At 48.2% G+C, this 13,749-nt stretch overlaps 1 protein-coding gene and 1 long non-coding RNA gene across 3 annotated transcripts in view; one reads left to right on the top strand and one right to left on the bottom strand.

The window, feature by feature from the left end:
* Positions 1 to 847: 847 nt before the first annotated feature.
* The window catches only part of Usp10 (ubiquitin specific peptidase 10), a 63,788-nt gene continuing 50,886 nt past the window's right edge, over positions 848 to 13,749 (bottom strand). The window contains exons 10-14 of one of the 2 annotated variants that reach the window (XM_078032761.1): positions 13,344 to 13,521; positions 9,861 to 10,026; positions 6,372 to 6,516; positions 4,195 to 4,260; positions 848 to 1,859 (exon numbers count right to left, since the gene is read on the bottom strand). In XM_078032761.1, coding sequence (XP_077888887.1) covers positions 1,672 to 1,859; positions 4,195 to 4,260; positions 6,372 to 6,516; positions 9,861 to 10,026; positions 13,344 to 13,521 — 743 coding nt within the window. In that variant the 3' untranslated portion in view covers positions 848 to 1,671. The remainder of the gene's footprint in view (positions 1,860 to 4,194; positions 4,261 to 6,371; positions 6,517 to 9,860; positions 10,027 to 13,343; positions 13,522 to 13,749) is intronic. The other variant, XM_078032762.1, reaches the window with a different exon arrangement.
* LOC144370936 (uncharacterized) lies at positions 4,826 to 12,563 on the top strand. Its single transcript, XR_013431063.1, has 2 exons — positions 4,826 to 5,094; positions 8,788 to 12,563. It is a non-coding gene; the product is annotated as an uncharacterized LOC144370936 (long non-coding RNA).

The raw sequence follows: 13,749 nt of genomic DNA, 5'->3' as shown, positions 1-13,749 counted from the left end.
GGCCTCTTCTTCCACTGCCTGAAAAGGCTCTCCACCAGACCCCCCATGGAACACCCAGCAACAAGGCCACTTCTCTTGACCGACTTAGGACAGAGAGGGCCCTAGGCACAGGAGTTGTCTGTGAGCGGCTCAAGTAGCCCCATCTAGAACTTGACTAAATGCCATGGAGTCAGGCTCTGCTTCATCGTTGGCTAGGTCTTTGTGGGTGTGGGTTGCTCCCCGCAATGCTAACTGCCTGCCAAACTCCATGTGTTCCGTAGGAATTGTACATTATTCTAACATGAAGCTAATTAGATTGTAATTCAGCCAAGCAAATCAGAATGGGGTTATGACTGGGTAAACAGGCCAAGCGGGTGATGTTAGTACTGTAATTTTACAGAGTAAGCTCTTTCCCCTCAAAGAACAGCACCAAGCCATGGGAACACCAGGAGGTAAAGGAAGAGATGGAGAAGGGCTCAGCCATACAAGAACCACTTCTCTGTGGCTCTGGCACATTTCTAGGAGTCGTCTTCACAGGGCATGGGGCAGGAGCCCTTGTCACCAGCCTCTCCCTTGCATGTGCTCTCTTCTCTTGCAGGCACCTGAGGGTGGCGCTGGGAGGTGGTGCTGAGCTGCTCGGCCTCCATTTAACCACCATTTGGTGTACCTGGAAACTGCTGGGATACAGTACCAAGGGGGGGGGGGCGTGCCAGGACCTCCCTTTTCCAGCTAACTGGGATTCTAGGACCTCAATGGCATAGATCCACAGCTCGGCTGGTGGCAGGGCTTCCTGTAGCTGGCAGGTGCAGCTGAGCCCCACGAACGCGTCACTGAAAAAGGTCTTTGCATTCAAAGAAACACAGGCAGCTTTAAACCAACTTTGTGATTTTTATTGATGGGCGAAACTTTATACTCCTAGGTGTCACTAAACTGTGTACAAGTGGGGACGCGGCGGTACAGAGGAGCGACAGCAGAGCCGACAAAGCAGACTCGGGACGCAGCCTTGTGTTTGCCCTTCTTCATCACGGGTACACAGAAGCATGAATGCAATTTGGAATCTTTTAATGGCAATAAGGTTACAATCACCCATCTATGCAGACTAGCATCTTAACTCCAAATGTTGATCGCAATGTGTACGTAAGCAGTTTCTCATCGCACAATTATTAAAATGTACTTTTCCTGTTAGGAACCAGCAACTTATTTTTTATGTTTATTTTTCTTCTGAAGTAAGAACTATTTTCTTCTCCAATAACTGGCTCATTTTTATCAAAAACTAAAGGGTGGGGGAGGAAAGTGTAATGGATTAAAAAATTTATTTTTTAAGGAAAGATAAAATTCATTTTTCACAAATTTACAAGGTTGCTGGTGCAGAATTTATTCTACTAAGCAATTAGACTGGGAATCAAATGCAAGTTTCCCTTTCTTAGGAATCAGCATTATTTCAGAAATATGGGTTTTTATGTATTCTTAAATCAAGCGACAGTCTGTTTCAACCAAATGATTTTGATTTGGAAGTTAGAAGTCAACATAAAACTACACTGCGCACAAACCCCAAGGCATCTCCTTTTCATTCGAGCCCATTTTCGCAAAAAGGAGAAAGTTTCTCTTTAAAGAGCCACTAAAGAGAGGCAGGAAGTTAGTGAGACTGGTGTTCTAAAAGCGGGCATCAGGCACACACACGCGCACAGAGGGTCACAGCAGGTCCACTCGGCGATAATACAGGAGGTAGGCTGTGCGCTCAGCAGCTGGTTTCACCACCTGGTACTGGGTGACCACCTTGACCGTCTGGTCGTCGATGCGCAGCCAGCCGTTCAGGCCAATCTGGAAGACGTCCGTAGTGTAATGGCCTCCGGTCGCGCTGCTGCCATGATGATAGACCACTGCAAGAGAGCAGCAGGCACTGTTAAGAGGCAGCCCCTGTCCTGGGATGTCCATGGGAGAGGGGGAACTGAGAGCAGTGTTATAAAGCTCAAACAATGTGAATGATTTATAGTACAAAGTTGCACATAGCTTCAAGGCAAGGGTAAGAGTAAGGCAAGACAGATCTCGTGTTGGGGCCTGTATCCACACGTAACCTGTCACTATGTGTGGATAATACCACACGTGTAAAACACCTGTCTTGCACACTATCACACTACACACACATTTTAATAGCATATTTAAAACACCTAACACCTCACAAAGACACCTCCCACAGAGCCTCAGCAGCCACACAACCCATCCCTAGGCCTGTATTTATGTTTTTAAAGAATCCTGTAGTTCAATCATGAAGTCTTAGTCAAAGGCCTAGACAAGCTGGGTGAGGTGACGCACACCTGTAATCCCAGCAGTTCAGGAGGCTGAGGCAGGAGGATTGCAGGTTCACAGCTAGCCGCAGCAACTCAGAGAGACCCTGTCTCTAAATAAAATATAAAAAAAGGGCTGGGATGTGGCTCAGTGGTTAAGCGCCTCTGGGTTCAACCCCTGGAACAAAACAAACAAAAGAAGCCTAGACCAACGTAAATGTTGGGCAAGGTGGTGAGGACAGCTCCCCCTCCTGTGAGGCAGGGCGGAGAACACCCATTCAGCTGGAGACATCAGGCTGGGTGAAGGATGTCCTGCCAAATTCTGGACAGGAAGAGCAGTGTGGACTGCTAAGCTGTGTTCCCCCAACAGTGGTCCAAAGGTATAGCCACGGGCAGCCTCATTGGCAGGAAATGTCAACACTGAACAACCCAAACATCTCGGGCTCCAGCGGCAGCTGTCATGTCTGGGTGCTGAAGGAATGTAGAAGGCCCAGGTCCACTCTGGGCTAGGAACGGTTGCTGGGAGGACAATGCTTAGAGTTGGAGGACAGAGCTACTAAAGGGGGGGATTCTGTCACTGGCCAGACTCTTTGGCTCTGCAGTCAGAAACAGGTAAACAGCCAATGAAGGTCCCAGCTTATTCTTGTGCACAAGTCACAGGACACCAGCATGTCTCTTAGGCCCCAAATTCTCTTTGGAATTTTTGTCCTGAATTTTGACCTTGAAGACCAATAGTTTTGTTTTCAAAGTAACCAACCAAGTCAGTAGAATTTGAAGAACCTAAGGGTTTAATTAATCCATACTTCCCATAAGACACCTCCACTCTAAATAAAAGTTCAGGAGAACTGTACTCCATACATCCCAGCTTCTTAAGGTGGCAGTCCAGGTAACTAATGTGAAACACATCACTTATCCCAGGAGAGCCCACTGTCAGAGGCAGAACAGAGACCCAGGGTTTTTTTTTGTTTTGTTTTGTTTTTGAAAAGCTTTTACTTTTTGAGAGTTCACTTCTTGAGAATGCATACACATTCACAGTGAGGCACCTGACCCAGAGACAAAGAATTCTCCACACTGTCCCTGACTACCAACCTTCTCTTGCAAGGGTCTCAAACGGGTAGATTCAGAGAAAAGGCAAAGAAGGTCCACTAGGACCTCAGTGCAGGCTCCAAGGAGCCAGGCTGGCCACAGAGCCAGGCTGGTTGGCTGCAGAGCCACAGAGTGCCCACCAGACCTCAGAACTTCCACTCGCAGGCAAGGGAAGGAGACTGCACACACCCATGAGAGAAGGCACCTGCTGCCACTTTCACTAGGGCCCAACAGGTCAGGGAGGGGCTGTGATCAGATGTTTTGAGGAGGGGGGGAAAGCAAAACCAAACAAAGAAAACTCAACACAACAACAAAACAAATAACGAAGCATGGGAGACGAGGGAGACAGAGAGAGCGGGTACCTTCCAGTGTGGCCAGATCCTTGGCCCTGGATATGGCTCATCAAACCCTTAAAACCTCAGGAGTGACTGAGGCAGACAGATGGGAAACCCTGCTGAGCCCCTCCAGGGATGGGGTGTGCCATTCACCCTCTGGGACCTCACTGTGGGGAGGCTGGAGGCCCAGGAGCGGGGGAGGTACCATATACAGTATCATATACAGGAGGGTCCAGGGACGCCAGGGTGGGACACACCTCTTAACCCAGGAGAGTGACCAGCCGACACAGAGGCTCCACTGCCGGTCACCCCACCTCGCTGGCAGCTGAAGTTCACTCTGCCTTGAAGACAGAGGCATTCGTTTCAGGACCATCTCCCTAGGGCTCCCTGCCCACAGAGCAGAGCACACTCTGCACGGGTGATGGCACAGGGAAGGGGGCCTGGGGGTAAAGGCTCCACCACTGCTCACCACTGCTCCAACAAGCAAGGGACAGCAAAACAGCACTTACCTGCAAAGAGCCTATAGGTTCTGTGGCATTTAAAATTCTTATTTTTAACTCCTGGAGAAAGCAGTTCTGAAAAACAAAATATCAACAGCTCTAATTCACAAAAGCACTTAGAGATTCAGAGTAACAAAAGCCAAGGGCTAGGACAGTCTCCACCCAACAAGCCAGCAGCAGGGCAGAGAGCAGAGCTCTGCCCTTAGTGGGCCAGGAGGGGAACCAGCGTGCAGGGCAGGGAGGAGCACAGGCCCAGCCCACCTGCGAGCTGCCCGAGCAACGCCCAGAACCACAAGGCTCGGGTTGGACACCTCTTGCAAACAGATGCTCTAAAAAACAGCACAAGAAAAATGCTGTCCACTCAAAAGCAAGCTCACCAAAACAGTCCTGGGAAACCCAAGAGTCAGAACATTTCATAAGTGAGTCACATCAAACTCTAACCACGTGAGGCCAATATGCTCCCCTGAGCCTGTGCCCGTCTTCAGGTTCAACTCCCAGGCAGGGGCACTCAGGGCCAGGAGGAGCCCATCCCAGGAGGCACTCTCCGCAGCCACTGTGCCTCCTCTCCTCCCCCACCCCCACCCCCACCCAAGCAAGATCCTCCGGCCCCCAGTGATGTCATTTCTGTTTCTACAAAGGATTTGAGGTGGGAGCAGATACAAAACCACATGTAATAAGCAAGGAGAGAGGTGCAATCAGCTTAGTCGGGATCCCCCCAGGACACAGTGGTACAGGCCTGGAGTCCAGCAGCTTAGGAGGCTAAGGCAGAGCTCAGGGATTCGAGGCTGTCCTTGGCAACACAATGAGACCTCCAAGGAAGAGCAACAGAGAGAGGAAGAAACACAGAAAGAAAGAGAAAGGAAGAAGAGGAAAAGAGACCCAGAGGAAGAAAAAGGAAAGAAACAGAAGGTAAGCCACCTGCTAGCACGGGCAGCTCCCGGGCAGGTGAAGGTCAAGGCGCCTCCAGTGCCGAGGCTGCCTCCCAGGGGCTGCCTCAAGGTTCTGAGACAAGGCAGACTGGAAGGGGACCCATCATGCCTTGCTAGCATCTCTCCTCCCTCTGGTCTCCAGATCAAAAGCCACACTGCTGGAGAGGGTGGAGGCAGCTGTGAAGCAGAGGGTGGAGGGACAGGGGACTGGCTGCAGCCCCACTCTGAGCTAACAGAAGGTGCCATGCTGTCCTTGGGCACCAAGGGCGCGACCACACGTGGCACCTGGCTGTGAGGAGACTCCAGGTGTGTCAGGCAGGTGGGAAAGAGCATGAGCTTCCTCAGCCAATGCTGCTAAGGCACCCGCCTCTGCTTCCCAGACCTTAGGGCATGCCGACTCCTCAGGGTACCATTCTAACTTTCAATGTTGTACAAGACATTTTCGCAAATTCTGAAGCATCGACAAAAGCTTTCCCTCAAGGGGTGCACTCAGCTGTCCTGCCGAGGCTTTAATCCGGGGCTCTTCTAAGTGGCTTTCTGAATGTGCTGAGCCCTGTTACCTGGGGGACTCATGGCCAAGAGTTCACAAAGCTAACGCACGCATCACTGCAACCAGAGGGAGTCCCACTGCCATCCAACCACGCTGCTCAACACAGCTGTGGGTACTTACTTTGATGGACAAAGGCTCCGTTTTTCTCATCTAGTAAACCATATGGCTTACTCATTTCTGCCTGTTTTTACTTTTATTCTGTAGCGGCACTGGGGCCTGAACCCAGGGTCTCACACATGCTAGGCAAACGCTCTACCAATGAGTTACATCCCCAGTCCTTGGCCTCTATTTTTAAAAAGCCATTTAAAAAATATATATATATCTTAGTTGTAGATGGACATGATACCTTTATTTATTTTTCTTTACGTGGTGCTGAAAATCGAGCCCAAGGCCTCTCACATGCTAGGCAAGCTTTCTACCACTGAGCCACAACCCCAGCCCTTTTAAAAAGCCATTTTAGTGACAATTTTAATATTAAAATCAAGAGGGGCTGAGGATGTAGCTCAGTTGCAGAGCACTTGCCTAGAATGTCTGGGGGGCCTGAGTTCTATTCCCAGCACCATACACAACACGAAAAACGTATGTATATGACATATGTGTATGTCAAGAAATTTGAAATTTAAAAAGCCAGAAAGTGCCCTTCATCTTGACATAACCCCCTATCATAAAATGTGGTGCTGGCTGCTCTGAGAGCACCCCAGCATTACCTTTGCTGATCTCCAGGTCCACAGGATAGTCGATGTTTTTGATCAACTTCTGACACCCGCCAGTCTTCTCATAAACAAATCGTTTCAGATGCAAGACAAGGACAGGAGGGAGCTTTTCCAGAGTCACTCTCCGACTTATCTCAACCTGGGACACAGAACACACCAGGACACCTGTCTTGTCGGACTGGGGGCAGCACATGTCCTCACCAGCACCCAATAGCAGGGCTCCGCGACCCTTCCTGCCCCGGCCCTGCAGCCCATCTGTGACTGCCAAGGGAAGTTCTGCACTGTGGCAGGCAGCCTGGATTCAGATGTGTTGACCTGGTTTTTCATAATTCTCAGTGTCATGATCTGGATTTAGAATGTCCCCTAAAGGCTCACAGGTCAGGGGCTTGGTCCCCAGTGCAGCAGTGTCCACACACGGGCTTCTGGGAAGTGCCTGGATCACGAGGCTCTGACCTGTCAGTGGACTAACACTCTTGATGATATTTCTGGGAGGGGGTGGACACTAGGAGGCAGGGCCTAGATACAGGCCGCAGCAGGTCCCTGAGGGTATGCCCTGGAAGCGTTTATCTTCCCTTCCGGCTCCTTCCCAGTCCACTCAACGCATGTGGTCTCAACAATACTGATGTCAGTTCTTTCAGTTCAATGTTTTCAAAACCCCTAAAGTCATTTATCCTAACCATCAATTTCATAATATTTTGGTTTTATCAATTAATATGCCCTGACATATTTTTATAGATCCAAAGAATGCTCCTTTTAAATAAGCTAGATTTTTATTTTGGGTTTTTAGTGTTGGGGATTGAACCCAAGGATGCTTTACCACAAAGCTAAACCCTCAGCCTGTTTTAATTCTGGGACAAGGTCTCATGAGGTGGCCACTTTGGGCTTGCAGTCCTCCTGCCTTGACCTCCCAAACTGCTGGGATCATAAGCAATGAGCCATAGAGCCCAGCATAAAGCTAAATTTTCTTTAACCAGTTGTGTTTTCACTTTACCATTCACTATACTTACAAACTCTTTAATATTTCCCATTATCTTCTTCGAGAATACTCTGACAAAAATTAAAAAAAAAAAAAAAGCACCCAAAAGGTAACGACATAGTAAGAAAAACAAACCTGTCAGAGGAGCGTACACATGGCTGATGTAGAGGTGTCCTCTGAAAGCAAGCTCAGGAGCCACTGCAGGTTAGTCTGAGTGACCTCCCAGGCTCCTCCTGCGTATGTTCCCCTGGTAAGATTCCAGGCAGAGAAACTACCTCACACTTCCCCACATCGCACTGTGCCTGATAGTGAGCATCTCTGGGCCCAGCAATTACCTATGAGCCAACAAAGGTGGGGCACTGCTGACAGTTCACCCTGGAGATCAATTCTGTGAGGTTCCAGGTCCCCACCTGTGGATGGAAGGCCCAGATGACCTCTTAGGGTGCCCTTCAGTGCTTAGTGTCATTTGGAAGCTCTCAGTGACTCACTGAACACCTGAACTTCTTAATATGCATTTTGGGTTTCCAGACAAACTAAGGCACAATTTCCCATTAACCACATCGCCAGGCATTTTCTATATAGCGATTGTTTTTCAATGGATCTATACTTCCTATACTCTAACAGAGGAAGGAAAAAAACCACCTTTCACCTAAAATCCAATAAAATTAAAATTGGGCTTTTATCTGCAGGATGTGTGTTTGTGCTGGGTTCAAGCCCAGGTCCTCGGTATGCCGGCTGCATGCTAGGCAGGGGCTCCAACACAGGGTTACACCCTCAACATCAAATCTGATATATATTGTTAGTTGTCAATGGACCTTTATTTTATTTATGTATATGTGGTGCTGAGGATTGAACCTAGTGCCTCACATGCTAGACAAGCACTCTATCACTGAGCCCCAGCCCCAGCCCTAAATTTGGTATTTTTAAAAGGAAATTTTAAAACAGTCACATTCAAAAAAATGCATTCTTTGCTTTGTATACATATTTCCATACAAGTCATCTAAAAAGCCACCCCTGCTCACACGTCTGCTCTTCTGGATGCTCCTGAATGTGTGGGCAACACCACAGAGCCACAACAGGGTGCAGCACTCCTCTTCATCCCCGAGGCTCCTCCCAATGACTGCTCTCCCAAAGCACCCCCACCCCCTGCAACAGGCTGACCACTGCCTGTCCCCAAGCCTGCACAGCCCTGGTCCTGATCAGTGTTCAACTGCAACACAAGAGTACAGAAGGCAGGTTACGCAAGGGTCTTTCCTGGGCTACCCAGGCAGAGGCTTGACAATGTGGTTTAGCCAATCCAAAGGAGGAGCAAAGGTCTCCAGGGTCTCCTTTACTCTTTTTTACTCAGCACACAGGTGCAGGAAATGGACAATGAGGAGACAGGGGTCGACCTTACAGCTACCACTCACTGCCTACCCACACACGGTTTTGCAGGAACATCCGGTGGCTTACTCCAACCCTTCAACAAAGCCGGCGTTGACCTCGACACATGACTATGAACTCATTGCCACACTCTAAGAAATGGGGAAGGCCTTCTCTACTGTGGAGCAGAAAACAGGGAAAGAGAGAGAACCAGGAAGCTCTGTCTTGCTCGACAGCTGACAGAAAGCACTGAGCAGTAAGCGGCTACTCCTAACTCACCAAGATGAAAAAGGTAAAAACTGTGTTGTGCACCATGAACATAAGCCAGCCCTGCAGCCCTACGGGAGGCAGCACTGACCCTGTGACACCTGCTCAGACTGCCAGCGCTGGACCTAAGACCCAAAGGAGATCATCAGCTTGTGCCACACAATTTAGAGCCAAGAGGTGGCTAGGATCATCTGTTTCACCACTCCATCCTTCTCCTTCTTCTTTATTTTTGTACCAAGGATTGAATCCAGGGGCCACATCCCCAGCCCCTTTTCATAATATATATTTTTTTAATAATATAAAAATATTATCTAGAGACCGGGTCTTGCTGAGGTCTTAGCTAAGGTGCCGAGACTAGCTGGCCTTGAACTCACGATCCTCCTGCCTTAGGCTAGCAAGTTGCTGGGGTTACAGGCATTTTTATTTACCTTTGATACTGCAGATTAAAACCAGGAGCTTAACCACTGAGCTATGTCCCTAGCCCTCCCCCACCCTGCTGCCTTTTTAAAAGGATTTTTTAGTTGTAGTTGGACAGAATACCTTCATTTATTTATTTTTATGTAGTACTGAGGATTGAACCGAGGGTCCCACACGTGCAAGGCAAGCGCTCCACCATGGAGCCACAACCCCAGGCCCCTAACCCTTTTTATTGTGAGACAGTGTCTCCCTAGGTTGCTGTGGCTGGCTTTGAACCTGCAATCCTCCCACCTTAGCGTCCCAGGCTGCTGGGATTGCAGGCATGTGCCACCACAACTGCTCCATTCTTAAAAAGTGCAAATTTTCAATACAAAAAATTTAAGCAACTGATCTGAGAGGCAGAATTCAAATCTATTTCCCCTCATTCCTAATTCTGCATTCTTCTTCAATTGTGAACATACCTCTTGTTTGGTTTTTGTAGTATAACCTTGGACAGACTCTCTGGCCACCAAGCTTTCCAGTGCATCCTGAACTGTGCGTATCTTGTCAGACTGGATATCCAACTGCAATGTGAAGAATGGCTGCAGAGTGGCAGATTCTTTTGAACTCTGCTGGTAGACCACAGACCTAATAATTGAAAGCAAAAAAAAAAAAACCCACAAAAATGTAAGAGCCCACTCCTTGCCACTTTCCCTTAAGATTAACCACCAGGAAAGGAGAATAAACACTGAAAATCAGATTGCTCAGTTATCACTTTTAGGAGATTAGAGAGCACAGAAAAGCTAAAGGTACACTGAACTTATAAATGACTCAACACCCCATGCTAGGTGTCAGTACCCAAGCCTAGCCTTGCTCCAGCACTCAGGAAGGACACCCATCTCCTCTTCCAACTCTCCACCTCCATGCCACACTGCTACTCCATGTGCCGCTCAGTAAGCGTGAGCGACCATCTTGCCTGGCCTCAAACTGCAGACACTTTTCGTTTTCTCAGAGCATTATGGCTGCTCTAATAGAGGAAATTCCAAGGTGAGCAATATTTTAATAGCATATTTCCCCTGAAAGATGACACACACAAGGGGAGCAGGGTGTGGAAGATAAAACTAAGCTCCATTCCAAGAAGACAGACTTCCTCCCTTCCAAGAAAGGCTCCAATTCATCTGGTTTTTCTTTGGTGGTTTTTCTAAGTTTTTCTGAGAAGAAATCGGACATTCAGCCCATCTCCCATTTAGGCTCAGCAATGAAACAGTCCAGGAGTCACCATAAGGGAGTCTCTTCTGCAGTCAGAGTGACTGGTTCATGAAGGGATGAACTGAGTGGGCAGTCTTCCTAGACTGCCCAGGAAGACCCACGGAGAGCAAGCTGAAGGCTGCTCCATCCAGGGTTTATCACACACTGCCACGCTCTTCCTGAGCTGAGGGACAGCAGCCCTCTGGGCTCAAGAAAAGAACAGTGGAGACACCAGTGAGGAGAGCTGGTAAAGCAGTCAAGAGATGGCTACCTTCTTGACACAAAGAGCCTGTATTTTGTGTACCCCCTACCAAAAAAGGGTGGGGGTGGGGCTTGGAAAAGGGCTGATCTTCCTGGGGAAGCTGAAAGCACCGGAACAAGGCTGAATTTTAGGAGAATCTCTCTCTCAACTGGTCTGAATAGAGAATCATGCTGAATGGTGGCTGAAGATTTCCTAAATTATAGGATTCTTTATCTTTACTTTATCATTTTTCTAAAAAGAAACAAAGACCGCACGCAACTAACTGGGGCTGGCAGCCAGGCCACCATTCAGCCAAGCCAGCATCACCACGGTGGGTTCTGGCATGTCCAGTCATTATCCTTAGACACATTTGGGATCTCTGAGTATGGTGGCCTTCTATGGCCTTGCGATTTTGATACTCCACCTCTGCACCAAAAAGTGGAGGGATGGGGGCTCTTGTTGCCCACCCCCTTGAGCTGTCCCCTTGTCTGTGTCCTTGAGAGAGCATCCCCAAAGTGCTAACACCATGCTGCTGGCTGGTGTAACAGAAGGCAGTCACCCTCCCTGAAGACTGCCATGCTGGATCTCTGTCCCCTCAACCTGTCAACACAGGACATCCCAGGACGTGTCTGCCAAGATGAATCGTGGCAGCAACAGTCAGTGTGCGGCATTCCCCCGAACACACGTGACCACACAGCTCCACAGACTCCAAAACACCCAAAGAGAAGGGCCTGCAGTTTTGCTTCAGTGCTGGACATGGCCACGTGACTGGCTCAAAGCCCAGTTCCAGACAGGACAGAGACCAGCTTCTGAAGGCATCGCTGCAGACGTTTTGAGGTTCTTTATTAGCCTGTTGAAAGCTGCTAAACCCAGAGTAAAAGACTAGACCAACTCTTGACACCTTGAAAAGCTGCTGCTTTTTCTGATACTCAATATGGGGACAACACAGCCAAAGTCTCACTAAGTATACCCTGCAAGGCCTTCCGGAAGACACTTACTGACAAAAGGCCCTTAGAGCACTGCTGATGAGGGAATCTGCCTGGATACAGACATGTCAGGCCCACACCATGTGGCAGTAAAAGGCTCTAATGTAAGTAAATGAAAACCTTTCAGAAGGACGTCAAGAATGAACAGCAAGCTGGTTAAGGGAAGTGGCACTGAGCTGGGGTCATGGATCCTCCTCTGTGTGATAGTATCTCCCTCCACTCCTTCACTTCCTAGCTCACATGGTCTGATGTCTAAACTCCTCCAACCCATTCACAACCAGTGCCAAGATATAGAATCAACCTACATGTCCGTCTAAGGATGAATGGTTAAAAAACTGTGGTGTGCACACAACAGAATATTACTCAGCCTTAAGAAAGGGGATCGTTATCTGGGACTGGGGCTCAGTGGTAGAGCTCTTGCCTGGCACATGTGAGGCACTAGATTCGATCCCCAGTACCACATAAATAAATAAATAAAGTGTTGCCTTCATCCACAACTAAAAATATTTTTAAAAGGGGGGGGGGCCCCTGGGGATGTGGCTCAAGCGGTAGCGTGCTTGCCTGGCATGCGTGCGGCCCAGGTTCAATCCTCAGCACCACATACCAACAAAGATGTTGTGTCCGCCGAGAACTAAAAAATAAATATTAAAAATTCTCTCTCTCTCTCCTCTTTAAAAAAAAAAAAAAAAAAAAAAGAGGGGAGGGGGGAGCTCCTGCCACCTGCCAAAACATGGATGGACCTGGAGAACATTATGCCAAGTAAAATAAGCTGAACACAGAAAGGAAAATACTGTATGCTCATACTACCTCTGGAATCTATTTTTTTAAAAAGGTCAAATATACAGAGACAGAGATTACCAGGGGCAGGGGCAGAAAAGGAGATGGGAGATGCAGCCAGGAAGTACAAAGCAGTAGATCTGCAGGGTGAGCAAAACAAAGACCTGACAGGTACTACAAGGGCTGCAGTGAATGGGGTGACTGTGTCCAGGAGCTTTGCTACACAAGTGGACTGCAGTTGTTCTTGCCACGACAACAAAGGATGAACTATGTAAGACAAGGGATATGTTAACTTACATGTCTATGGTAATCATTTTACTATCCATATTTTATAACAAATATATTTTTACATCAAATAATAAATAAATAAGTAGGTAAAGCACCTCCAATAAGGTACATGAATTTCTCTTAATGAAACAAACAGCTCAGTCAGTTTGCTCTTCTCTTACTATGTGGTAGTGAGCAGCTACACCTGATTGATAGACAGGCCGGCCCTCTGGGGACAGTGCCTTACAGAAGGGCCCAGTAAACAGGAGGACAGCACTGGAGGCTGACAGGGAGGCACTCAGAAGGACAAGCAAAGAGCAGGCAGGAAGTATAAAAGCAAACCACGGATTACAAAATGCGCCAGGACAGTTCTCACACCTCCCTGTTAGCAAATCGATGAAACCCTGATATAGACAAACACTAAATTTTTCCAGAAAAGCATAAACCTGATGTGTCCACCAAAAATGCCAGTGATTGGAGTCTGAACAAAATCCGCCTGGCGGGTGACAGAAGACTTGTTCCTGGGGCCCACTTGCTCCCATTCATCCTCGCTTCCTCCGCCTCGCTCCTCCTGCTCCTCCTCATCTGCCAAGTGGCTTCTGGGCCCATTGGAGACTGTGAGTTCTGGAAAGGAGAGGGTTTGCTTAGGCTACGGGTTATAGCACCAGAAATAAAGAAAGGTTCTATGTGAAGCACCTGAACAGACCTGCCAATTGTAGTTTTAAAAATAAAATCAGGGTGTGTCTACCTCAAGAGTCACAATAGCCAAACGCAACACGTGCAGCTTCATGGATTTTACCATGTTGTGGACTGCATTAACTACTGTGAAAGAGGTTCTTGGGACAATTGGAG

Source organism: Ictidomys tridecemlineatus, chromosome 15 (assembly GCF_052094955.1).
Source record: "Ictidomys tridecemlineatus isolate mIctTri1 chromosome 15, mIctTri1.hap1, whole genome shotgun sequence".
NCBI classification, from domain to species: domain Eukaryota; kingdom Metazoa; phylum Chordata; class Mammalia; order Rodentia; family Sciuridae; genus Ictidomys; species Ictidomys tridecemlineatus.
Note: the sequence above shows the minus strand (reverse complement) of the source record. Positions and strands in the feature narration are given on the sequence as shown.